This window comes from Chelonia mydas, chromosome 3, assembly GCF_015237465.2.
Source record: "Chelonia mydas isolate rCheMyd1 chromosome 3, rCheMyd1.pri.v2, whole genome shotgun sequence".
Classification (NCBI taxonomy): domain Eukaryota; kingdom Metazoa; phylum Chordata; order Testudines; family Cheloniidae; genus Chelonia; species Chelonia mydas.
Window position 1 is genome coordinate 12,897,641 of NC_057851.1, and position 26,275 is coordinate 12,923,915.

General features: G+C 42.9%; 1 protein-coding gene across 2 annotated transcripts in view; it reads left to right on the forward strand.

Moving 5' to 3' along the window:
• The window catches only part of MMUT (methylmalonyl-CoA mutase), a 36,587-nt gene extending 13,416 nt beyond the window's left edge, over nucleotides 1-23,171 (forward strand). For both annotated transcript variants that reach the window (XM_037893895.2, XM_043542133.1), the window contains 6 exons: nucleotides 2,734-2,849; nucleotides 3,490-3,605; nucleotides 18,321-18,452; nucleotides 20,489-20,636; nucleotides 20,758-20,925; nucleotides 22,769-23,171. In XM_037893895.2, the coding sequence (XP_037749823.1) occupies nucleotides 2,734-2,849; nucleotides 3,490-3,605; nucleotides 18,321-18,452; nucleotides 20,489-20,636; nucleotides 20,758-20,925; nucleotides 22,769-22,897 (809 nt within the window). In that variant the 3' untranslated portion in view covers nucleotides 22,898-23,171. The remainder of the gene's footprint in view (nucleotides 1-2,733; nucleotides 2,850-3,489; nucleotides 3,606-18,320; nucleotides 18,453-20,488; nucleotides 20,637-20,757; nucleotides 20,926-22,768) is intronic.
• Nucleotides 23,172-26,275: the final 3,104 nt, after the last annotated feature.

Genomic DNA, 26,275 nt, shown 5'->3' on the forward strand with positions numbered 1-26,275 from the left:
AGTTTTTCCTAATAGCTAAATCCTAAATCTCTTTTGCTGCAAACTAAGATTACTTCTTGTCCTACCCTCGGTGGACTTGGAGAAAAATTGATTACCATCTGCTTTACAACAACCTTTACCTATTAAAAAGAACGGGAGTACTTGTGGCACCTTAGAGACTTAACATTTATTAGAGCATAAGCTTTCATGGGCTACAGCCCACTTCATCGGATGCATAGAATGGACCACGTAGTAAGAAGATATATACATACAGGGAAGTTGCCATACAAACTGTAAGAGGCTAATTAGTTAAGATGAGCTATGATCATCAGGAGAAAAATCTTTTGTAGTGATGATCAAGATGGCCCATTTAAACAGTTGACAAGAAGGTTGAGGATACTTAACTTAGGGAAATAGATTCAATATGTGTAATGACCCAGCCACTCCCAGTCTCTATTCAAACCCAAGTTAATGGTATCTAGTCTGCATATTAATTGAAGCTCAGCAGTTTCTCGTTGGTCTGTTTTTGAAGCTTTTCTGTTGCAAAATTGCCACCTTTAAGTTTGTTACTGAGTGGCCAGAGAGGATGAAGTGTTCTACCGATTTTTGAATGTTATGATTCCTGATGTCAGATTTGTGTCCATTTAGTCTTTTGCATAGAGACTGTCCGGTTTGGCCAATGTACATGGCAGAGGGGCATTGCTGGCACATGATGGCATATATCGCATTGGTAGACATGCAGGTGAACGAGCCCCTGATGGCGTGGCTAATGTGATCAGGTCCTATGATGGTGTCACTTGAATAAATATGTGGACAGAGTTGGCATCAGGCTTTGTTGCAAGGATAGTTTCCTAGGTTAGTGTCTTTGTTGTGTGGTGTGTGGTTGTTGGAGAGTATTTGCTTCAGGTTGGGGGGCTGTCACAAAGGTCAGCCACCAGGTTTGCCATAACATTATCGGGGATACTGTTCCTGATAGCTTGTAGTCAATCTTTGTGTGGAATGTTGGTGTAGAGGGCTTCTACACCCATAGTGACCACGATGGTGTTTTCTGGAAGATCACCGATGGATTGCAGTTTCCTCAGGAAGTCGGTGGTGTCTCAAAGATAGCTGGGAGTGCTGGTAGCATAGGGCCTGAGCAGAGAGTCCATATAGCCAGACAATCCTGCTATTAGGGTGCCAATGTCTGAGATGATGGGGTGTCCAGGATTTCCAGATTTATGGATCTTGGGTAGCAAATAGAATACCCCTGGTCAGGGTTCTAGGCATGTGTCTGCACAGATCTGTTCCTGTGCTTTTTCAGGGAGTTTCTTGAGCAAATGGTGTAGTTTCTTTTGGTAATCCTCAGTGGGATCAGAGGATAATAGCCTGTAGAATGTGGAGTTAGAGATCTGCCTAGTAGCCTCTCCTTCATATTCCAGCTTATTCATGATGATGACAGCACCTCCTTTATCAGCCTTTTTGATTATGATGTCAGAGTTGTTCCTGAGGCTGTTGATGGTGTTGTGTTCAGCACGGCTGAGGTTATGGGGCAAGTGATGCTGCTTTTCCACAATTTCAGCCAATACACGTGGACGGAAGCAGTCTATGTAGAAATCCAGTCTGTTGTTTCGACCTTCAGGAGGAGTCCACGCAGAATCCTTCTTTTGTAGTGTTGGTAGGAAGAATTCTGTGGGTTAGTATGTTGTTCAGAGGTGTGCTGGAAATATTCTTTGAGTTGGAGACGTCGAAAGTAGGATTCTAGGTCACCACAGAACTGTATCATGTTCGTGGGGGTGGAGGGACAAAAGGAGAGGCCCCGAGATAGGACAGACTCTTCTGCTGGGTTAAGAGTATAGCTGGAAAGATTAACGATATTGCTGGGTGGGTTAAGGGAACTACTGTTGTGGCTCCTTGTGGCATGTAGCTGTTTAGATAGCTTAGTGTCCTTTTTCCTTTGTAGAGAAGCAAAGTTTGTGTTGTAAATGGCTTGTCTAGTTTTTGTAAAATCTATCCTTGAGGAAGTTTGTGTGGAAGGTTGGTTTTTTTATGAGAGTATCCAGTTTTGAGAGCTCATTCTTAATCTTTCCCTGTTTGCTGTAGAGGATGTTGATAAGGTGGTTTCACAGTTTCTTTGAGTGTGGCACAATCTCTGATCATAGTCTGTGTATCTATTTACCTATTAGGACTGTGACTAGGTCCCCCTTCAATCTTCTCTTTTTTTTTTTAGACTAAACATGCCCAGTTCTTTCAACCTTTCTTCCTCATTTTTTTTGCTCTCCATTTTGTTGTTGGACTCTCTCTCCAGTTTGTTCACACCTTTTTTAAAGTGCAATGCCCAAAAGTAGACCCTGCACTCCAGCTAGGACCTCACCAGTACTAAGTAGAGTGGAACAGTTATCTCCCATGTCTTACATACGATGCTCCTGTCATTAAAAATATTTAGTAAAGTAAGTAGATATGATTCTGACTGCACGTAGATTTAAGGAAAAAGAATATGCCATTTTTACATGTCACTTTTCAGCATAAAAAACACAAAGTCAAATATTCTTACATTTGATCATCTTCATAATAAAATGTGACAAGTGTAAACTTAAATCCTTTCTTGAGAGAAGTTTTAAATGCTTTGGAAGGTAGGGCTGCCTAAAATACATAGTATTGCATTTAAAACATCAAACAATCACTTACCTAGCTATATAAAATACTGTAACCTTTCCAAAAAGCTCAGCAGTTTTGAATATAGCCTAAATTCTTGATCTTTGTGTGGGAAATCAACAGGTTCTGAAGTAATTGTTGGAGTAAACAAGTACCAGTTAGAAAAAGAAGAGACAGTTGAAGTTTTGGCTATTGATAACAGTTCAGTCCGAACCAAGCAGATTGAGAAGCTTGAAAAGGTAGGTGGTACTTTTTTGAAAATGCAAATTCTTGTTGTATTTTAAGTAGCTCTGTGTGAAGTGTTCTTCAGTGAATTTTCTATTTGGCACTCTTAAAAATGTTTTTTTGGGGGGGGCAAACTGTTCTTAAACTCAGCAATTTAGAGACAGACACTGTCTGTAGCACTTCAGTTTCTCCTCTGAGGCTGATTCCTGAAATCTAGATTCTTTGCATTTTGCTTATTGTTATTTTCCTTATTTAGTTAGATTAAACAAAAATTAAACTGAATTTAAATTAAACCATGGCTCTTTCCAGCAAGAAGGAAATGATGTAGTGGATTCTCGAGCCTTTTACCATTGGATGCTTGGGTTCAAATCCTCCCTCACACACAGAGAAATGAGTTTGGTCTGATCATGACCTCTGCTGGATATTTGTCAAGATGACAAAAGAAAAAATTCAGTTTGGTATAATTTGTAGTATGTGTACTGAGGAGGCTCAACAATAGAGTAGCAACCTTCAACATACTGATGTTAGCTGTATTCTTATTTGATTCCAATACAGGCATCTTCGACCAGGGAACCTTACCAGGCTCATCTTGGAATTCCTGATTGCCTTATAGTTGCTTACTTAAACTGAGTATTTTTCTCTCCTTCATCTAAGGTAAAAGCTAGCAGAGATGAAGCAGCAGCCCAGCAGTGTCTCACTGCACTAACAGAATGTGCTGCCACAGGTCAAGGCAACCTGTTGGCACTGGCAGTGGAAGCAGCACGTACGAGGTAGGGTAAGAAAAGTTGGAAAACATAACCAGTGTTAAAAGTTGACTGTTTCCCTTTAAAAAGAACAGGAGTACTTGTGGCACCTTAGAGACTAACAAATTTATTTGAGCATAAGCTTTCGTGGGCTACAGCCCACTTCATCGGATGCATGCAGTGGAAAATACAGTAGGACGATTTTATATATGCAGAGAACATGAAACAATGGGTGTTACCATACACACTATAACGAGAGTGATCCGTTAAGGTGAGCTATTACCAGCAGGAGAGGGGAAAAAAAACCTTTTGTAGTGATAATCAAGATGGGCATTTCCAGCAGTTGACAAGAACGTGCGAGGAACAGGAGGGGGGAAAAAATAAACAGAAATAGTTTTACTTTGTGTAATGACACATCCACTCCCTTTATTTCTTTCAACTTTTCCAATAATTCTTGGATATGTAGGTTGCCATATTTAATACATCACAGATAGATACACCCTTTTGGCTTTTAAATGGGATACATTTTTTTTTTTAATGCAGGATAATATCCTTGACCATGAAGGTGTGTGTTTCAGAGGTCCAGATGGGCATACCCTTTGCTGTGGTTTGGTGGTGTTAGCCAAATACAAATACTTTTTCAGTCTCTTAAAACTATGATTAATTTATTTTCAAGGGCAATATTGGGAATAAAATTTCCCCTAAAACGTTGCTGTTGACACAAATTCTGTTTACAGCTCAAGCTCTTATCGGTTTCAGACTATGAACAGGTTTCCTTGATGTACTGCTTTGCTGTTTTACGGGTCAGAGAGCATGAAAAGTGTCTGAGATGTGAAAAGGGATGGAGAAAAAAAATCTTATCACACTCTGTTTTTTCCTCCTTCCTTGCACCACAAATTGGTGTGAAAACATTTCTGACTAATGTAGAAAACTCGTATCTACTTTATTCAAAAGCACTTGCTGTCTTTGTCTCAAGTAGTAAAGCATCTTCTGTAGTCATTCACCATTCTCATCTCAGCCACATTAACAATGGTTTAGGCTATGTCTACACTGCGATTAAAAAAATCCCACCACGCTGAGTCTCGGAGCCTGAGTCAGCTGACTCAGGCATGTGGGGCTTGGGCTCTGGGGTTAAAAATAGCAGTGCATACATTCGGGCTGGAGCCCAGGCTCTAAAACACTCCCCCTCATGGGGGTCTCAGAGCCGAGGCTTCAGCCCTAGCCAAAATGTCTACACTGCAATATTAAAGCCCAGCAGCTCGAGTCCCATGAGCCCAGACCAGTTGCGGCCATACTGCAAGTCTTTTATTGCAGTGTAGACGTACCCTTAGTTGCTATTTCAAGCTGAGTTTTGGTCTTTGGACTGTCTCCCGTTTGTCCTCTGCATGTGCTCCTGGAGGTTTCTAATGCAGTCACAGTGCCGAAAGTGCCCCTTAATAATGTGGATGGGCCAAAAATGAGCAAATCAAACTTAATTGCCTATCCACATCCTTAGAGCAGATCTTTAGCCTTCCATCTTCACTCTGATTCTACCACTACTTCATCCGCAACAACCATATGTGCAAACAGATCTCCTTTCAAAAGAGGAGAGCTTGTCGCAACTCCCTCTGAAGCATGTCATCACAGCTCTTGGAGTTGGCAACATCACTGGAAGGTAATATTGGACCTCACAGGAGTTAATGTCATCATCATAATTCCCCAATTAGTTCTCCGTAGCTCTGTTATTGTCCTGCAGTATACTTGTCCTTAAGCACTGTGCTGTTGAACAGAACTGCACTGATTAGTATGGAAATGTGGACAAATGTTTACTGGAAAGTAGATTAATTATCAATCTCTTATTAGTCTATGGCACTACTTAATGCCTGTGCAGAAGAATATTTTGGAATGTTTCATCTAATAGATGAATGTACCACTAGTAAACATATCACTATAGAACCTTACTTTTGATTAACAAACCCCATGTGTGTGGGTCCCCTGCCTTTTGAGAGGTTATGGAGAAAACCCTTTAGCAATTAAGGATTATCTATAGGCAGTAGGTGCACTGCAAGACCCTTCCAATGAACAGCAATCAGTGTCCAGTAGAGTCACATCCTGCTCCTATTAGCCAGTGAGGCTTCTGGACATAAGGGCCAGTTTAATGTTTAAACTAACAGAGCAATAGATGGTTGGAATGCAAAATAAGAGAGAACCCAGCTACCTACGCTTCCAGGAGCAGCAGGGAAAGGATCACCCCTGCAGAGATGGGCAGAGGGGAAGGGAAGAAGATGCCAGCCTCTGACCCTGGCAGAAGCAGCAGATTAGTTTCTAAACAGTTTGGAACCCATTGAAATGACAGGTGTTATAAATATAGGCCAGCACGATGCAAATATGAGTCACAATCCTTGTCAGAGAAACCTGAATTTCTAAAACAGAGTCTGAAATGACTTTGTTTCCCTCTTCCTCCATTTTGCTAATTTTCCAGTAGTTATTTGATATGGGTGCATTGCAATAAATGTGGATGAATGAGTATTGACATTTTCTTGTTGACCTTTATGAACATGACACATTGATTCTGTGAAATGAACAAAATGATTTAAATAGTCAGTGACAGCTGATGGAAAATTATCTCTGGGATTTCAGTTCTTGGATGGGCTTTAGGTGAGCCTACATATTTATCTAAATTACCTTTCAACATTCAGATTAAATTTGACAGGGATGTGGGATGATTTGACTCTTAGCGGAATTTAAAATTGTGGAGGTAGAAGAAAATAAAATGAATATATAATATTGCATTTGAATCTGAGTAATCAAAACTAAAAGGATTTTAGTTACAAAATAATGGAAAGTTTTGTAAAAACTGAGATCTGTTAGTGTGAAATAGTTTGAAAATAACTAACTAGACCTACTAGGAATATGGTTTGAGCAACAAAACCTAACAGTAGTTTTTAACTCAACAGTGTAAGACTGAGTGCAAGGTTCTACCCACTTGACTGGGATTGGAGCCCATGTTCATTATAACAGTGTCTGTCTGATGGTGTTCAGGTCATTTGATTCTCCCCACATTACGAACTGGGCCCTCACAATTGGAGGTTGATCACAACCTCCTCAGACTTTATAGTGAGGACATTGGTTACTTCCATCTGTCTCCTGAGGTCAGATATAGCTTCTCTCAGAAGTATGTATTAGTAAATGACACAATTAGTAGAAGTCCAAAGCCAAGTAAAGATTTCTTAAGTATAATCAGCTGTTATTGGTAAACTGCAGTAACAGAGGAAAGTATAATATAAAGGTAGTGACAAAAGCTGCTTTAAACTATAGCCAAATATATTGCTTCAGAAGCGATACCCATATGTTAGAGTATTGAGAATATTATCTATGGTTCAGCAAAAAACTTAATTTGTCTGACCCAAAGTTCAAAGGTTGTCTTAGGTCAGTATCCTAGAGAGGTGTGAAACATGTCCCAGAACAATATGTTGGTCAATCCTCATTCAGTTTACAGAGAGTATGCTTTTATTCTCCAAAAGACCAGCTTTATATTTGAGGGTCTGATGAGAACACTTGATAAAACCGCTGTCAAGTGATTACATATCTCTTCCAACTCTGAAATGTACAAATGTGAGGCCATTGTCTCTTCATGTACCTCTTTAGTATGGAATTAATTATTCCCCATCTTCCTTCTCGTCTTTGAAAAGGTCCATTATCAATGCTTATACTTTCTTCCAGTCAGACTCTTGAGAACACCAACTTCTTACGCATTGCGGGTTAATATTTTCCTTTCTGGAGCTAGCAGATGTAAACTCCTTGTGCAGTACTTCATTATCACACAAAGGGAGAAAGATGCTTTGCATGTGGCATGACTCAGGATATAGAAACATACCAATTTAAATATACATGACCAATTATTTAAATGAACTCATATCAGACCTGCTAGATGTAGTCTGTCACATGTCATTAATCATACATTCTCCAGATTTAACAAATCTAGTTTACAATAATCTTGTTCCTTTGTGATTTCACCAATCTACTTTAGTTTTCCATGCATCTTACTCAGAAACCATGAAGCCCAGGTTTCAATCTGTTACTCAGTTCTGCTTTAGTGCCAATTATGCAGCTATTTAAGAATGACAATCTAATGGTAAATTGTTAGTGCATTCAGAAAGAAATTCTGATTAGCTGGCATCGTAGCTCTTTCTTTCATATTAAAATTTACCCCCTACACTTACTTATTTTGAAAATTCAGATTTTTTTAAAAAAATCTGTTTCTATCCATTGGCCTCACAGAGTTTGATCAGAAATGCACACGTAAATTTATGAGGCCAGTGGGCTACCAAACAGCCACAAATACTTAATCTATAGTATCCATCAGCACATATGTGAAATTGACTTGGTGGTTCCGTTGTGTTTTATGTTGCCACTAATGCCTCAGAGAAAATAACTGCTCCTGTTCAGACACAAGGACCTGTTCATTAATTTAATAATATTTTTCAGTTTTATAGCACCTTTTAGGATTGCAAAATGCTATGCAAGCACTAACAGCCTGATCTATAAAAGAGGTGCATGCTGACTTCTCTCATTAACTTCAGTAAGAACTGTTGGTGCTCAGGCCCTCTGAAAATCAAGCTGTCAATTTTATTTCTCTGACGGCATTGTAAAATAGCTGTAATGTTGCTGAAAGGTAAACTGCATTTTTGAAAAATTAAGTGACTTGCCAAAGTCATGTGATGAGTCAGCAACCAATCCAAAAACAGAACCCAGATCTGTAGCGCCAGACATTGTCTCAGTAGATTGCAGCCTGACCTAAATGGATTTTAGGATACAAAATTATCAATTTTTTCACTTCTGTTTTAAAGCACTCTCTTGGCCGATGGCTGATAGTGGCATAACACCTTTCTTTCCTTCTGAAGAAAGCTGTGAGGTTAGATGAAGATCGCTCTAGTAACATTTAACTTCAGATTGCTGGCTCCATTTTAAAGCAAGCTGCCTCTTCCATGTAGATGTGCGCTTGAATTATGTTTCTTGTTCTTCTGATTTTAGAAGCATAGGAATGGAAGGGACCTTGAGAGGTCATCTAGTCCAGTCCCCTGCACTCATGGCAAGACTAAGTGTTATCTAGACCATCCCTGACAGGTGTTTTGTCTAACCTGCTCTTAAAAATCTCCAATGATGGAGATTCCACAACTTCCCTAGGCAATTTATTCCAGTGCTTAACCACCCTGACAGTTAGGAAGTTTTCTTAATGTCCAACCTAAACCTCCCTTGCTTCAATTTAAGTCCATTGCTTCTTGTCCTATCCTCAGAGGTTAAGAAGAACAATTTTTCTCTCTCCTCCTTGTAACCACCTTTTATGTACTTGAAAACTGTTATCCTGTCCCCTCTGTCTTCTCTTTTCCAGACTAAACAAACCCAATTTTTTTCAATCTTCCCTCATAGGTCATGTTTTCTAGCCCTTTAATCATTTTGTTGTTCTTCTCTGGACTTTCTCCAATTTGTCCACATCTTTCCTGAAATGTGGCACCCAGAACTGGACACAATACTCCAGTTGAGGCCTAATCAGCGTGGAGTAGAGCAGAAGAATTACTTCTTGTGTCTTGCTTACAACACTCCTGCTAATACAGCCCAGAATGATGTTCACTTTTTTTGCAACAGTGTTACACTCTTGGCTCTCATTTACCTTGGTCCACTATGACCCCAAGATCCCTTTCCACAGTACTCCTTCCTAGGCAGTCATTCCCCATTTTGTATGTGTGCAACTGATTTGTTCTTTCCTAAGTGGAGTACTTTGCATTTGTCCTTATTGAATTTCATCCTGTTTGCTTCAGACCATTTCTCCAGTTTGTCCAGATCATTTTGAATTTTAATCCTGTCCTCCAAAGCACTTTTGCAACCTGACCCAGCTTGGTATCGTCCGCAAACTTTATAAGTGTACTCTATGCCATTATCTAAATCACCGATAAAGATATTGAACAGAACTGGACCCAGAACTGATCCCTGCAGGACTCCATTCGTTATGCCCTTCCAGCATGATTGTGAACCACTGATAACTACTCTCTGGGAATGGTTTTTCAACCAGTTATGCACCCACTTTATCGAAGCTCCATCCAGGTTGCATTTCCGTAGTTTGTTTATGGGAAGGTCATGTGCAACAGTATCAGAAGCATTACTAAAGTCAAGATAAACCACGTCTACCGCTTCCCCCTTATCCACAAGGCTTGTTACCCTGTCAAAGAAAGCTATCAGTTTGGTTTGACACAATTTCTTCTTAACAAAACCATGCTGACTGTTACTTATCACCTTATTATCTTCTAGATGTTTGCAAATTGATTGCCTAATTATTTGCTCCATTATCTTTCTGGTTACAGAAGTTAAGCTGACTGGTCTGTAATTCCCCAGGTTGTCCTTATTTCCCTTTTTATAGCTGGGCACTATATTTGCCCTTTTCCAGTCCTCTGGAATCTCTTCTGTTTCCATGGCTTTTCAAAGATAATTGTTAATGCCTCAGATATCTTCTCAGTCAGCTCCTTGAGCATTCTAGGATGCATTTTTCAGGCCCTGGTGACTTGAAGACCTCTAACTTGTCTAACTAATTTTTAACTTGTTCTTTCCCTATTTTAGCCTCTGATCCTACCTCATTTTCACTGGCATTCACTATGTTAGACGTCCAATCACCACCTACCTTCTTGGTGAAAACTGAAACAAAGTAGTCATTAAGCACCTCTGCCATTTCCATATTTTCTGTTATTTCCCCCCCTTCATTGAGTAACGGGCCTACCCTGTCCTTTGTCTTCCTCTTGCTTCTAATGTATTTGTAGAATGTGTTTTTTTTTTTTTTTTTTTTTGTGACTCTTTGTCTCTAGCTCAGGGGTGGGAAAACTTTTTGGCCTGAGGCCCACATCTGGGTATGGAAATTGTATGGTGGACCGTGAATGCCCGGTGTGAGAGCAGGACTCTATGGGGTGTAGTATGGGGGGGCTCTATAAGGGATGTTACTGAGGTGGGGGAAGGGGGGACTCATGGAGTGTGTTGCAGGGGAGGTCGCTCTACAGGAGCAGTACCAGGGACTCCTAGGGGCCCTGCCAGTAGTGACACCAAGGCGGCCATACCAGGCACCACCATGGCACCCTAGCTGGGACGGGTGCAGCCGCTGGGTGGTTTCAAGACTCTCGAGGGTGGGGCCGTAGGAGACCAGGAAGGGATTGGGTGCACTGCCACGTGGCGGGGAACTGCCACATAGGGGCGGGGTTTTGATCCTGGAAACAGCAAGATGAAGTCGTGTCTGCGCAGTGTGGCTATGTGTGCCGGAAGATGGTGCTTATCAAGGGAATTGTGAGTCGGGGGCTGGGGAGCACTGGGTGGGCAGAGTGGGGCAAGCCCCCGACCCAACTCCGTGGCGAGAGCTTGAGGGCCAGATAAAAACGTCTGGCGGGCTGAACAAGGCCATAGTTTGCCCTGCTCTATCTAGTTTGATCCTGTTTTGTGCCTTGGCATTTCTAATTTTGTCCCTACATACTTGTGTTTATTTGTTTATATTCATCCTTTGTGATTTGACCTAGTTTCCACTTTTTGTAGGATTCTTTTTTGAATTTCAGATCATTGAAGATCTCCTGGTTAAGCGGACCTCTGGTTTACAACAGCACAAAGAGAAACAGTTTAGACTATTGCTTTTCTTGCAGTGTATTTTAAAGTTTTAGGATGAATTATAAATAAAATACATAATTCACAAAAATAAGAATAGCCTTATTTTCAGGGTAAACATGCTTTCAGAAGTTCCAATTAAGCACTTGAAAAAGTTGTCCAAAATGCATAAGAGTCCTGAGTCACTTAGGCCTTTTTGAAAGGTTTACCTGCAGTATCCATAAGATAAAAGATGTGCACCTTGGCTAACATGAATATATGCTTAACTGGGATTAGTTAGCCAGGCTTTACCCATGACCAGCTGATACAGTGTTGAATATGATTTGTCACACTTTATAATAATAGCAAAGTTGTGGCCAGTGTCATGGTAGGTAAGGTTTTGTTCTAACTTGGTGTAATTGTCTCGTGAAGACAGGCCAATAAAGGTTGATATTCAGCTCAGGTCCTACACAAGTCCTACTTATGTCCACAAAGTAGGACTTGTGACCGTTTACAGTAGAGTGGAATTTAGGCCTGTGGTGTTCAGTAGTTACCTTTTATAACCACATAGCTAAGTGCCAAATATACAACAGATGTGTTAAAAGTAGTGTGTGGGAAGGACAGAGCAAAAGATAGCTGAGGATTTGCTGGAGGCAAGAGATCTACATGAGATTTACTTTTGGATTTCTGTGAATACACTAGAAAGTCATCTTCAGGACATATTGGATGCCAAGCATAGGGCTGGTTTCAGAGTGGTAGCCGTGTTAGTCTGGATCAGCAAAAAGAACGAGGAGTACTTGTGACACCTTAGAGACTAACAAATTTATTTGAGCATAAACTTTTGTGGGCTAAAATCCACTTCATCGGATGCACGTAGTGGAAAATACAGTAGGAAGATATAGATAGATAGATATACACAGAGAATATGAACAAATGGGCATTGCCATACCAACTATAACGAGAGTAATCAGTTAAGGTAAGCTATTATCAGCAGGAGGGGAAAAAAAACTTTTGTAGTCATAATCAGGATGGCCCATTTTCAACAGTTGACAAGAAGGTGTGAATAACAGTAGGGAGAAAAAATAAGCATGGGGAAATAGTTTCTTTGTGTAATGACCCATCCACTCCCAGTCTTTATTCAAGCCTAATTTAATGGTGTCCAGTTTGCAAATTAGTTCCAATTCAGCAGTTTCTCATTGGAGTCTGTTGTTGAAGTTTTTTTGTGTAGTATTGCAACGTTTAGGTCTGTAATCGAGTGACCAGGGAGATTGAAGTGTTCTCCAACTGGTTTTTGAATATTGTAATTCTTGACGTCTGATTTGTGTTCATTTATTCTTTTACGTAGAGACTGTCCGGTTTGGCCAATGTACATGGCAGAGGGGCATTGCTGGCACATGATGGCATATATCACATTGGTAGATGTGCAGGTGAACGAGTCTCTGATAATATGGCTGATGTGATTAGGTCCTATGATGGTGTCCCGTGAATAGATAAGTGGACAGAGTTGGCAACGGGCTTTGTTGCAAGGATAGGTTCCTGGGTTAGTGTTTTTGTTGGGTGGTGTGTGTGGTTGCTGGTGAGTATTTGCTTCAGGTTGGGGGCTGTCTGTAAGCAAGGACTGGCCTGTCTCCCAAGATCTGTGAGAGTGAGGGATCGTCCTTCAGGATAGGTTGTAGATCCTTGATGATGCGCTGGAGAGGTTTTAGTTGGGGGCTGAAGGTGACGGCTGGGATTACAGATAATCCCATTAGAACTTTGGCCATCTCTGACCAACTCTATCTCCTGTTAAAAGCATATGGAGGAGAAGTTACAGCTTGTCTAAACTGATATTAAGCAGTGATATCCAGATTGTCCTCTGACATTTTTTTGTTTTAAGACTTAGAGGTATTTACTCTTTAACTAGGTCACAAAAACAATTTTGAGTAAGAGCATTCCTCATAGCTAAATGTAATAGTACAAAAATTGCATGTTCCAAAGGATTAAATGTGATTAACTACAGCCAAATGGTATATATGTATTGATGAATTGAGAAAAGATTACAGCACAGATGGTAGAAAGACAGTGTAATTGAATGGGATATTGTCTTTATTTGTGCATTTATAATTACTGTGCTTTGGAAACATGCTTGATGTCTATTTTCTACTTTGACTAAGTTTGCAACAAGTCATATGCATTTCTTTGTGTGTGTGTGTGTGGTATTTCCCTCTCTCTTTTTTCATCTCAATACATACTAATATATGCCACTGAATATATTTTTGAAATACATAATTGTTAGCTTGCTCACTCACCTACTTCACACCATTATGCAAACCTGTGTTTCAGTCCTTGTCCTAGCAGGGTCAGAGAGCACTGCTGAGGTGGTGGTTATAGCTGAGCTGTTTAACTTCTGAAGAGGAGCTTCTTTCTCTTCTTAATTAGCTTGCTTCTTTCTGTCAATCCCTTGCCATTGGTTTCTGTGCCACTATAATTTGGGCACAGTATTGTCCTATCACCACAGGTTATGTACTATAAATTTGGGCGGGGAAAACTAATTTTTCACAGAAAGATGGAATTCATTAGATCACAGGTGGGCAAACGTTTTGGCGTGAGGGCCACATCGGGGTTCTGAAACTGTATGGAGGGCCCAGTAGGGAAGACTGTGCTTCCTCAAACAGCCTGGCCCCCGCCCCCTATCTGCCCCCTCCCACTTCCTGCCCCCCTCAGAACGCCCCAACCCCTGTCCACAGCCCACTCCCTATCCAACCCCCCCCAAGCCCCACCCCTATCCACACCCCTGACAGGCCCCCCGGGACTCCCACACCTATCCAGGCCCACCTGTTCCCCGTCCCCTGACTGCCTTCCCAGAACCTCTGCCCCATCCAACCGCTCTCTGTCCCCTGACTGCCCCCCTGGGATCCTCTGCCCCTTATCCAACCTCCCCAGCCCCCTTACCATGCGGCTCAGAGCACCAGGACTGGCAGCCACGCCGCCGCACAGTCTAGAGCACTGGGGCAGGCCTGCGGCTCTCACAGCCACGCTGCCCAGCAGGACCTCGTAGCCCCACCACCCAGAGCGCTGGCAGCACGGTGAGCTGAGGCTGTTGGGGAGGGGGGACAGCAGGGTAGGGGCCGCGGGGGGTAGCCTCCCTGGGCAGGAGCTCAAGGGCTGGGCAGGAGGGGCCGGCCCGCGGGTCACAGTTTGCTCACCTCTGCACTAGACACTAGATTATAAGCCACTGGGGCTAGAACTGTCCTTTATTATGTTTATACTGCACCTAGCAGAGTGGGCCCCAGCTTTATTGTGGCTTTTAGATGCTGCAGCAAATACAAATGTTGCTGTTAATAATATAGAAAAACTAAGAATAGCATTGTTCTGTACCAGCACTGTTTTTCTGAGTTGTCCTCATACAAAGCAAAGCAGCTGTTGATTGAGAAATCAGAAGATTTGGAAAAACAAGAAGGTAAGTATGGTGGAAAAGATGCACAATCTTGGAGACTGAAGGAAAAACAGTGCTGTGGAAGCTGTGGCTGACATCTCAATTAATTGAGCAATATCTAGAAGGAAGTGTGTAGGACAGTAAAATATATGTAAGGGGACTGTTGCGCCCTTACTAACATTCAGTGGGGGTGTTTTGGTTGGCCAACTCCCAGTACTAAAAGGGGAAAGGTCTATGGGAAATCAGGACCCTGAGACTGATAGTCCCCAGGAACAGTGGGGAGAGGCCAATGCTCCAGGTCAGCCTGAATGACAGGGCGAGCAGGCTAATCGGAGAGTCAGGAGGCCAGCGAGGTCCCGTCCTCCGTGTGAGCTGGATTTGCCTGGGTCAGACGGAGTGGGGCCGAGCTAAGGAGAAAGCCGGGGCCCAAGCTGAGCTGGGGAGCAGAGCTGTGCCAGATCCAGAGGGACCAGAAAAGCAGCCCAGAGAGAGCAGACCCTGTCCTGGGAGCAGAGCTGCAGCCCCAAAGCCAGAGGCACAGCCCAGAGAGAGCAGACTTGCCCTGGGAAGAAAGCTGCAGCAACCAGAGCCAGAGGGGCCAGAAAAGCAGCCCAGGAAGCAGGTCAGTGCTGGGAGTAGAGTCACAGAAGCAGCCTGCGGAGCAGATCAGACCTGTCCTGGGGGCAGAGCTGCAGCAACCAGAGCCAGAGGGGCCAAAGAAGCAGCCCAGGGAGCTGGAGGCAGAGCAGCAGCAGCAATGCAGAGACAGAGTGGTGGAGCTGGGGCTGGAGCCGTCTGGAGCTGGGTGTGGTGAGCAGCTGGGGAGAGCGAGGGGGACCCTGGGCAGCAGGCCCAGCACAGGGAGATGGCTCAGCCAAGAGGCTCTGCAGGCCAGGCTTGGATCGTAACCCCGACAGGGCGGGGGCGACACTGGGAAGAAGGGTCCTACCACTTAGAGCCTGAGAGCGTGTGGCCACCACCAGAGTTAGTGTCCAACCCACAGCATCCCTGCAGCACAGCCAGGGCCTGAGCAGGAGGCCTGGGACTTACAAGGAACAGACTGTGAACTGTCCTGACATTCCAGAGACACTGTTTGTGGTGTTCCCTTCCACAGAGGGGGTTGATGTGTTTCCTTTAACCTTTCCCATTTTTCCTTATTCTTTTTAAAATTAAGTGTTGATTAAATAACTTGCATTTGCTTTAACTTGTATGTAATGGTCAGTGGGTCAGAGAAGTGCCCAGTGCAGAGAGAGTACCCCGGAGTGGGGACACCCTAGCCCCTGTCCTAGGTGACCACAACAGGGTTGAGGGTCGAGCCCCCCAGGAATCCTGGGCCCCTTCCTGTTGGGGTTACAAGGACTCTGCCAGACAGGAGAGTGGAAGGGGAGCCCTCAAGGGCAGGGAGGTCACTGGGTAAAGGAAGTGGGAGTGAGGACTCAGATCCTTTCGCTAGCCCACTTCACCGGGGTAGTGCACCAGGAAAGTTTCCCACAATAGCGGGACTATTCCCCCCCTTACATGTATACAGCTTGTGAAAGTCTTAGTAGCCAAGTAAGATATAGTACAGGGAAAAACATCGGAGCACATCAAGTGTAACATATTTTACTCAGACCTCAGAATGTTCTTTCCTCAGATGGCTACTAATGACTGACTACAGTCAGGGCTGTCCTTAGGCATATGCAGAATATGCGGCTGCGAAGGGCACCTGAAAATTTGGGGCACCGCCTCTTCCTATCCCTGTTCTGACCCTTCCTGCAGGCTCCCAGCTGGCTGCTGCAGCCTGGTGACTCTTACTCCTGAGGTTTCAGAGTAACAGCCGTGTTAGTCTGTATTCGTAAAAAGAAAAGGAGTACTTGTGGCACCTTAGAGACTAACCAGTTTATTTGAGCATGAGCTTTCGTGAGCTACAGCTCACTTCATCGGATGCATAGCATATCGTGGAAACTGCAGAAGACAGTTTCCACGATATGCTATGCATCCGATGAACTGTCTTCTGCAGTTTCCACGATATGCTATGCATCCGATGAAGTGAGCTGTAGCTCACGAAAGCTCATGCTCAAATAAACTGGTTAGTCTCTAAGGTGCCACAAGTACTCCTTTTCTTTTTACTCCTGAGGGGATCTAGTAACTTAAAAGTGAAAAAGCCTCCAGCCTGCCAGATCTGTTAGCACAACACTGAAACTGTTAAAGAGCCATTCAAGTGGTAATGAAGCCATTTAACAGGCATTTGCCAATGCCCAGGTATATACTCAAAAAGAAAAGGAGTACTTGTGGCACCTTAGAGACTAACCAATTTATTTGAGCAGTGAGCTGTAGCGCACGAAAGCTTATGCTCAAATAAATTGGTTAGTCTCTAAGGTGCCACAAGTCCTCCTTTTCTTTTTGCGAATACAGACTAACACAGCTGTTACTCTGAAACAGGTATATACTGTCAGTCTCTGAATTTACTGACAAAAGCAGTTGTGCATTACTGTAATATTTACTCAGAACATGTTCGTCTACAGGACTTTAGTTTAAAATTTGCTTTAAAAATATTTCATTAGTTGGTGAAAATCACATCTCTAAAAAATCCTTGCATAGATTTTTAGATGCACTATCATATTTAGCTTAAATGCTTGGATCTTCAGACATACAGTTTTTTAAATAAATCCTTCAAAAGACCCCCTTTATCTAAAATACACATTTTAATTACTATAGGGGAAAAAAACTTGCTTCCAAAGTCTTCCTGTCCTTTCTGTCCATCCCTTTCTCCCTTCGTCCCCCATGCCCTCCCTCCCTCCTCCCCCACCCCGAAGACAGCCCTTAAAGGGACAACACCCCTTTCCTTCCAGATAGCTGGACAAAGAGTTTCCCTTTCTTTACTTCTGACTATCTGCTGAACTAGTTTTAAGAGAACCCTCCAGCAAAATCAGTACCTTAGTAAGATATAAAATCCTTTGTTATGCCTAAAATCTTTGGAAACGTATTTTTTAAAGTTGGTGAAATTTCATAAACATGTCTATTGCTATGGAGATCATATAAAAGTAAATTAGTGTTCCCTTTTTCTAAAAGCAATGAACATTGTTATGACTGTGACTGATTAATTTAAAATTCATGTCTTTGTTTCAGTGAGTTAAATATGTAGTAATCTGAAATGATTACTTTATGAAGGCTTAAGAGTACATTTAAAATATAAAATCAGCTTAGAAATACTGATTAAGAAAATGTAAAACAGAGAAGAGCTGCATCATGTAGTCCATAATATTTAATGTTGTGTTCAGCAAGACAGCTGACTCACCCTTACTACAAAGTTTTTGCAAATAAATGTCTGACAAACTTCAGGGCATATCGGAAAAACCTGTGACTGACATTTCTTATTCCCAAGTTTAGTGGTTTTAATTAGGTACCTTTTGCATGTCCATTCTGCATGAGGGAGAGGATACGGGAGTGTCTGTGGGGAGCTGTGACTCTCCGCCACCGTGAAGCGGGCCGAGCGTCTCACTATCCTTTGCTGCCTCGTCCCTCCTCCCGCCTGGGCTGAGCTTAGGCTGCCGTGGGCATAGGGGCACCATTTTAATAATACTATGTAGGGCCCCATAAATCCTAAGGACGGCCCTGACAGCAGTGAAGGTTTTTTATTCCAGCAGTTTGTTTGAATTTGCTCTTCTGATTAATCATCAGGCTGTTGCTGGGGATTTCTGCATTGTTTTGATTTCAGTCTCCTAAGAATACTAACATTTTAACTCTGTGTATTTTAGATGTACCGTTGGAGAAATAACCGAGGCAATGAAGAAGGTGTTTGGGGAGCACAGAGCCAGTGACCGAATGGTCAGCGGAGCTTACCGCCAGGAGTTTGGGGAGAGCGATGAAATTCTTCATGCTATCAATAGGTGAGAGTTTGCTGCTGGGTCAGGAAGAAGGAAATGACCTCATAGTTAATGTTAGACATTTGTGTTGCATGTGTGATCCTCTAGAATCCCTAGATGGTGCAGTCTATGTAATGAGACAGCGTGTCGTGAAGGCTCCATAATAGTGGACTCTGAGCATATTTGCAGAACAATGCAGGAATTTATATTTATGACTAAACATAAAAACCAGGTTTTACAGGTTGTCCTTGCACCCACATTCACTCTCAATAATGTCTGTAATGTTATAGGACCAAATTCTGCCTTTGGATACTTTCAGGCAGCTTTAGTTAAACTCAGTGGGAGTTGCACATTATATCACCAAGAGCAGAATTTTTCACGTCTTTGAGAAACAGATACCATTTGTGTCTTTTTCCAGTTTCTGGCTTTGTTGCTAGCATCTTAGGTGAGGTGACTGAGGTGCTCTATTAGGTGTTTCTGTATTATGAATTGATGATCTTCACTCAGAACTGCTGTAGACCCTGCACTTTACCTTAAGAGTTGCAAGATTCCTAAAAAGGAAACTCCTGATTGGGTCATGCTGGTGATCTCCACAGCATGACTTGAAGGTGGTATTGCTGCTGGATGGAAGCATCTCTTTTTAAAGGCCAAAAAAAAAAAAAAAAGCACGAATTTACATGTAGTGTTGTGTTTTTCAATGGATGTTATAAATGGGATGAGCTACACTTTTTCCATACCTCCTTATGTATCTTGCCTGCTGCTCATCTTTTCTGTACATGAACAACATGAGTATTATACATTTGTCACAGTTACAGGCATAGAGACACCTCTGTCCCATTTATGGACTCTGAGTGCTCCTCCTCAGGTGTCAGATCTCATGCCTTTACCTGTCCCAGGGTGTAATTTTACAGTTCTCCCACTCTGAGAGCAAACCCTGGACTACAGTACCCTGTGTATCCACTGTGCTTATCCTGCAGGTCTGAGTTCAAGCACCTGCAGTTCTTCCCTTGGATAGTTGGTGCCCAGGAACAAAGCAGCCTTCTTAAAACTAAAGTCATTGTTCTGCAGGAGGAACAGAGCATTAGAGAGAGCAGGATTTTAAAACAACAGGCAATCTACATGCATGTCTATTTTACCTAAACTGTTACGAATGCCATGGTGGTAACTGAGGCTGGCTTAACTTCTTCAGAAACCCCAGCAGGTGCCTGTCTCTCAGCCTGGTTCCCTTGAGCAAATACCTGCTTGTCTTGAGAGAGAGAGAGAGAGAGAGAGAGAGTGTTCCTTTTGAAACCTGATGGAGTATTTTTGCTCTCCTGTGTTCCTGGCCTTTTCCTGTTCTGTCATTGTCTAACAACAGTCAAGTGATTGATGATGGATGTCTTATCTTGAACCATTCTTTCCCCTCCTGCTTGTTTTTTCCCCAAGGAGCCCGCACTTAAACTAAACCAATATAGTCATGCAGCAAACAGCTTAAAAAACAGCAGTATTCATAAATGTTTACAGAGCTGCTCTAAATCTGTCACTTCATTATTAGTGGAATTAATATGATGACTCCTATTTAACAGAGCAGAGTAAAAGAATTAGCATCCTTATGCTTCAGAGACTGCAGTGGTAATAGATGGGCAAAGTCATATTTATAGACCACTTCACTTGTAACCTCTAGGACAGAGGTCTATATTGTTTGTGTGGTACTCAGGCACTTTTGAAGTCAATGAATCTACTCGTGCTTAAAGTTGGACGTACTTTATACATCAGCACCCCAAATAGTACAAGACTTTCTGTTTCATTAAGAGCAGCAAAGCAGGGGTGAGAATGAAAAAACAAATCTGCCAACTAAGCAACATTTTATTACTCAAAGCACTTTTATAAAGGGAACCTGTCATTGTCCATTCAAAGTGAAATACTAAAATGGTGAGCATGCTGCATGAACCAACCAAGTTGGTTGCTAGTGTAGTGTAAGGTGCAGGAGTTGCCACGAGTAGCCTGTCTTTTTTTTTTTTTTTTAGACTCTTTTAATGAATGACAGTGACGTAGAAGAATAAAATGTATTTTTTAAATAGAGTAAACAAGTTCATGGAGCGTGAAGGGCGCAGACCTCGTCTTCTTGTTGCCAAGATGGGTCAAGATGGCCATGATAGAGGAGCTAAGGTTATCGCTACAGGATTTGCAGACATTGGCTTTGATGTGGACATAGGCCCACTCTTTCAGGTATTATTTAATCAAATTTGTCCCTTAAAGTGTATTTTGAATGCAGCTTTTTTCCCTGCAGTTCTTGTTCAGCAGTCACTTTAGCACGAATTGCTGTTTGTTGTTTAATTTCTCTCTTTAGACACCCCGTGAAGTGGCCCAGCAGGCTGTAGATGCTGATGTGCACTGTGTGGGTGTGAGCACATTAGCTGCAGGTCATAAAACTCTTGTTCCTGAACTCATCAAAGAGCTGAAGGCACTTGGCCGGCCTGACATTCTTGTCATGTGTGGAGGTGTCATCCCCCCTCAGGTACTGCTCTGCATCTGTTTCCAGAACAAATATACCTTACAGCGTAAGAACACTCAGTTTCAGCCTGCCCTGTTTTGTTAGCTATTTGCTATGCACTCTTAACATCATAGGGGAATTACAATGCTGAAGGCTTTCCTACACAAGAGTCAGTTAGGGTCAGTTTCAAGTTTCATGCTAGTCACAGAAAAAGGTTGCTGATGTCAGTTTTCATGCAAGTTAAGCCCTGGGTTGTCACATGTAACTGTTCTGGCTTAACTTGCAACGCTCTGGCAGAATAAAGCATTAAGCTGCTTTTATTCAGAAAAAAACTAGCCGCATGGGGTTGTTCTCATATGGACTTTTCAACTGTTTCCCGATTTTTAAAAATTAGAATTATTCAGTTCAGCACTGAAAGCTGTTGCACTTTGTAAATCAGGCAACTGGGCTTACTATATATTTGATGTATGCTCCCAACTCAATTCTCCCCCAAAGGATTTGGAATTTTGTTCTGCTCAGAAAAAATAAAGGTTCACCACAGTTACACGTACCAGACACAGGTGTTAAATGAACCGTGTAGAGTAGTTTCCTTTTTCCGTGACTGACTCATGTAGGGGCAGATGCTGCTGTGCTGCCAAGTGCAAATGTTTCCACTAGATGGGCCTATTCTTTAGTCCTCCTAAGCAGCAGTACTTCACTCATATATAAGCCAGAAGCTATGGTGGAGGAGCAAGAGTCTCTTTCCAAAACTGTGTGCACTACAAGTAGAAGCAGGAATGATCTATTCAGCTTGTTACTTCAAGAGTAGAGGGGAATCTTCAGAATAATATTTTGTTTATAGTGCCTTTCTTCCCGAAGGAATGTAAAGCGCTTTGCTAATTAAAGGCCAGATCCTGTCTTAGAATACATTATTATTTGTATTGTGTGTAGCACCTAGGAACCCCGGTCAGAGACCAGGACCCCACTGTGTGAGGCACTATACTAACACAGATACACAGCCCATAGTCTTATTGGTTCTCTTTACTTATCCTCCCTTGGCAGGGTTGGTGTTGGCCATCCCTCCACTCCACCGGTGCTCCCAAGGTTGTTCACCATTTTTCAGATTCCCACACAATCACTTCCATGCCTTCTGCCACGAAGCCCTCTAATGCCTGCTTTAACCCGCCTGAGCTCCTCTAAGCCCCTTTCCTGTTCACATTTAGGAACCTCTTCTATGCTGCCTGAAATGAATCAAGTTGACCAGTATATAAATTACATATTGTTCTCTTCCCCTGATTTCTCTCACTCCTTTGTCCTTAGATTGTGAACTCGTTGGAGTAAGGACTGTGCTTAAGCATTTGGGAAACTCGTAACATAGATTGGGTGTACCACAGATAATTTGTATATTTTGATAAGTATTTAATAATAATTAAATGCAGCCAGCTCTGGGGTGAAACATAGCTTCTGTTAACCTTACACAGCTACACTACACACCAGTTTAGATGGAGAAGTGAGAGAATATCGGAGCCACTTTCCGTATCCCTTTGAAAATGTCAGGGAATCTTGACGTTAAACTGACAGAACCCTTACCGTGAAATTGTTCAGAATTTATGTTGTATGTTTGAGCTTTTATTCTGCCGTTCCCAGTGAATGCTGCCTGTTTCTGGGAGCAGTTGCAAGCCTTCAATCTTAGTGCTCTTTGGAGAATTACTCATAGATGCTGTGAGGGTATAAAGAAAAGGAGGACTTGTGGCACCTTAGAGACTAACAAATTTATCTGAGCATAAGCTTTCATGAGCTACAGCTCACTTCATCGGATGCATTCTGAAACCTGTAAGGATATAGTTCATGTTCCAGTATTTAACTATTTAAATCTCCTTCTGAACAGGATTATGATTTCCTCTATGACTCTGGTGTCTCCGGTGTGTTTGGTCCTGGGACTCGGATTCCAAAGGCAGCTGTACAGGTGCTTGACGATATTGAGAAGTGCCTGGATAAGAGGCAGCAATCAATGTAACACTGAAACATCACGCCACAAAATCAGCCTTATAATAACCATTTACAGTACATGATCAATCATCAGCTAGGAAGAGCTAGCCATGTAGCTTTGGTTACAATGCCTGGTGCCTTGTGTGCTTTCTAAGAAAGCTGTAATTTCTCAGTCATGTTCTATCTGTGAGGAATATTTCGTATGACTGTATTTAAAAATTGTCTCTAAAAGTACAAGGGAGTTCAGTAAAGGTATTCAGATTATTTCAAGAATTTAGCTAAATAAAATATCCATTCTAATATTTTGTGTCGGGGTTGTTTGATTTTTACTCCACTACCCTAATTGGTCTGTTTTACATGTACATTTTTTTGTTTGTTTTTGTCATATATTTGGCAGATGCTTTAGGCCCAGAGACCTTCAGGTAAAACCACCTGTGTTCAGCATAGAGATGGTCAAATCCAGTAGAGTTAGTGGCATTTGGATGTTAATGCCGTAAAGTCTAAGGAGCAAATCTTTGTCTGATTTTCCTTTAGTTGGAAAAGTATACGGAAATAAACCGCAAACACAGACACTGTACTGTGTGGCTATGTCATAAGGAGCAGGTCCTGCACTGCCTCCTCTAGGGACATGGAAACACCGAAATGCAGCAGAGAACCAGTGTAGTCCCACCGTGCTTAGGGAGGCCAGAACGAAGATGGGGTTGCACAGCTCTGCTCCGGCCTCCAGTTCCAACCTCTGCTCCACAAACAATGCCAGCCTCCGGGTCTTTTCAGTTCTCCCATACATGTGTGGGTACCTCTTTCTGGTGTTGCCCTGCCTTCCCCATACTATCCTGTGAAGCCACCCCCTTCTCCTCAGGCAGATCCCTCCTCAAACCTCACTTCTGTCTCCTCTGCAAGAAAGGAGTTAATCTGAGATATTTTAAAAGTTTACAAATGAGCAGACTTAATATAGCATTGAACCTTCACTGTGCAGAAGAAAAATGCTGCTTTTAACCATCTGAATTTAAATGAAACAAGCACAGAAACAGTTTCCGAACCTTGTCAAATCTTTTTTTAAAAACTTTCCTTCATTTTTTTTTTTTTTTTTAGTCATTTACATCTAACACAGTACTGAACTATATTTGTTTTAGTTTTTTGTCTCTGCTGCTGCTTGATCGGGTACATCCAGTTCCAAATGAGGTGTGTGGTTGACTGGTCAGTTCGTATCTCTGGGTTCATAACTCTGAGATTCTACTGTAGAATCATAGAAGATTAGAGTTGGAAGAGACCTCAGGAGGTCATCTAGTCCAATCCCCTGCTCAAAGCAGGACCAACCCCAACTAAATCATCCTAGCCAGGGCTTTGTCAAGCCAGGCCTTAAAAACCTCTAAGGATGGAGATTCTACCACCTCCCTAGGTAACCCAGTCCAGTGCTTCACCACCCTCCTAATGAAACAGTTTTTTCTAATATCCAACCTAGACCTCCCCCCACTGCAACTAGAGACTATTCCTCCTTGTTTTGTCATCTGCCACCACTGAGAACAGCCTAGCTCCATACTCTTTGGAACCCCCCTTCAGGTAGTTGAAGGCTGCTATCAAATCCCCCCTCTCCCCCCAACTCTTCTTTTCTGCAGACTAAATAAGCCCAGTTCCCTCAGCCTCTTCTGGTAAGTCATGTGCCCCATCCCCCTAATCATTTTCATTGCCCTCCACTGGACTCTCTCCCATTTGTCCACATCCTTTCTGTAGTGGGGGGGCCCAAAACTGGACACACTACTCCAGATGTGGCCTCACCAGTGCCAAGCAGAGGGGAATAACCACTTCCTTCGATCTGCTGGCAGTGCTCCTACTAATGCAGTCCAATATGCCGTTAGCCTTCTTGGCAGCAAGGGCACACCGATGACTCATATCCAGCTGCTTCTTCGAGTAGTATCCATATGGGTGCTCCACTTTAGATGTCTGTGTGCCCCTGCATCTCTAATCTGAGATTTTTAGTAGCAGTGTCCCGTTGAGCCCGTGCATGTGCTCTCCCTCCCTCGTGGTCTGCCTCGAGGCTATTTAGCTCTGCACGGGCGAACCCCCTCACTTCCTTGTCTACCGCCTTTAGCCTCTGACGGAACGAGCAGTTGTCCCTTCCTTATCTGTGTCATTAGCATTCTACTTGGACAGGACTAAGGACTTCAGGAAATCCCTTAAACTCTTTGTCCACAGAAAGATCCAAAAGCTCTGTGATATCTCCTCAAAGACTATCCAAATGAGTCTCTAGTTGCATTAATCACTTAGTAAGGGCACAACTTGCTTCCGTCCATATGCACTCCATGAGATCAATTCCTACCTCAATCACATTCCATAGGAATACCCCTATCTCCCCAGTCTATAGAGCAATGAGTGGGGCCTCTGTCCATACTTCCGCAGAACATTATGCGATCACTGAAGATTTGGCTGCTGACACCATCTTTGACTCCACAGCACTCTCTGTAGTAAAAGACTCCAGTGGTGGGTGCTGCTCCAGAGTCACCTAAAGTGGAGCACCCATAGGGACACTTTCAAAGAAGAGGAGAAAGTTACTCACCTTGTGCAATAACGATGGTTCTTCAAGATGTGCGTCCCTATGGGTGCTCCACAACCCGCCCTCCTCCCCTCTACTTCGGAGTTCTCTATAGGGCTCTGTGGTAGAGAAGGGGTTCGCCTGTGCTCTAATCTCCAGTTAGTGGTGCAGGGGCACACAGACACCTAAAGTGGACATCTCGAAGAAGCATCATCACCGCACAAGGTGAGTAACTTCCTCTTCTCTTCCACTGTAATCCCCACCTCCTTTTCTGCAGAACTGCTGCTTAGCCAGTTGGTCCCCAGCCTGTAGCCGTGCATGGGATTATTCCATCCTAAATGCAGGACTCTGCACTTTGTCCTTGTTGAACCTCATCAGATTTCTTTTGGCCCAGTACTCCAATTTCTCTAGGTCACTCTGGACCCTATCCCTACCCTCCAGCATTTCTACTTCCCCTTCCACCCACCCCTGTAGACTTGGCCTTAGTGATAAGAACTGGGCTCACAGCTTTCTGTAACCTTTTGGTCCGTTTTCCTCCTCCTCCTGAGTTCCCTTGTTGAGAGGGTCCCATTGTGTTAATTATGCAGTCATTGAGGGTCCCTTTGTCTTCTGGATTCTCCATTGATATGGGTTAGTTTCAGCCAGTCCTTAAGAATTCATTCATATAATCCCAGACAGTTACATGACACAAACCCCTTTGGTCTCCTGCTCTACCCCAGGAGCAGCATTTTAACCCTTCTGCACCCACAGGGTAACCAGGCCAAGGTGATGAGTACAGCGTCCTAAAGAGACTTCCTAAAAAATCAGACAATTCCCACATTTGTCACAGAAATCCTGCTGTTCCAACCCATGTCCAGCCTCACCCCATTTCATTCT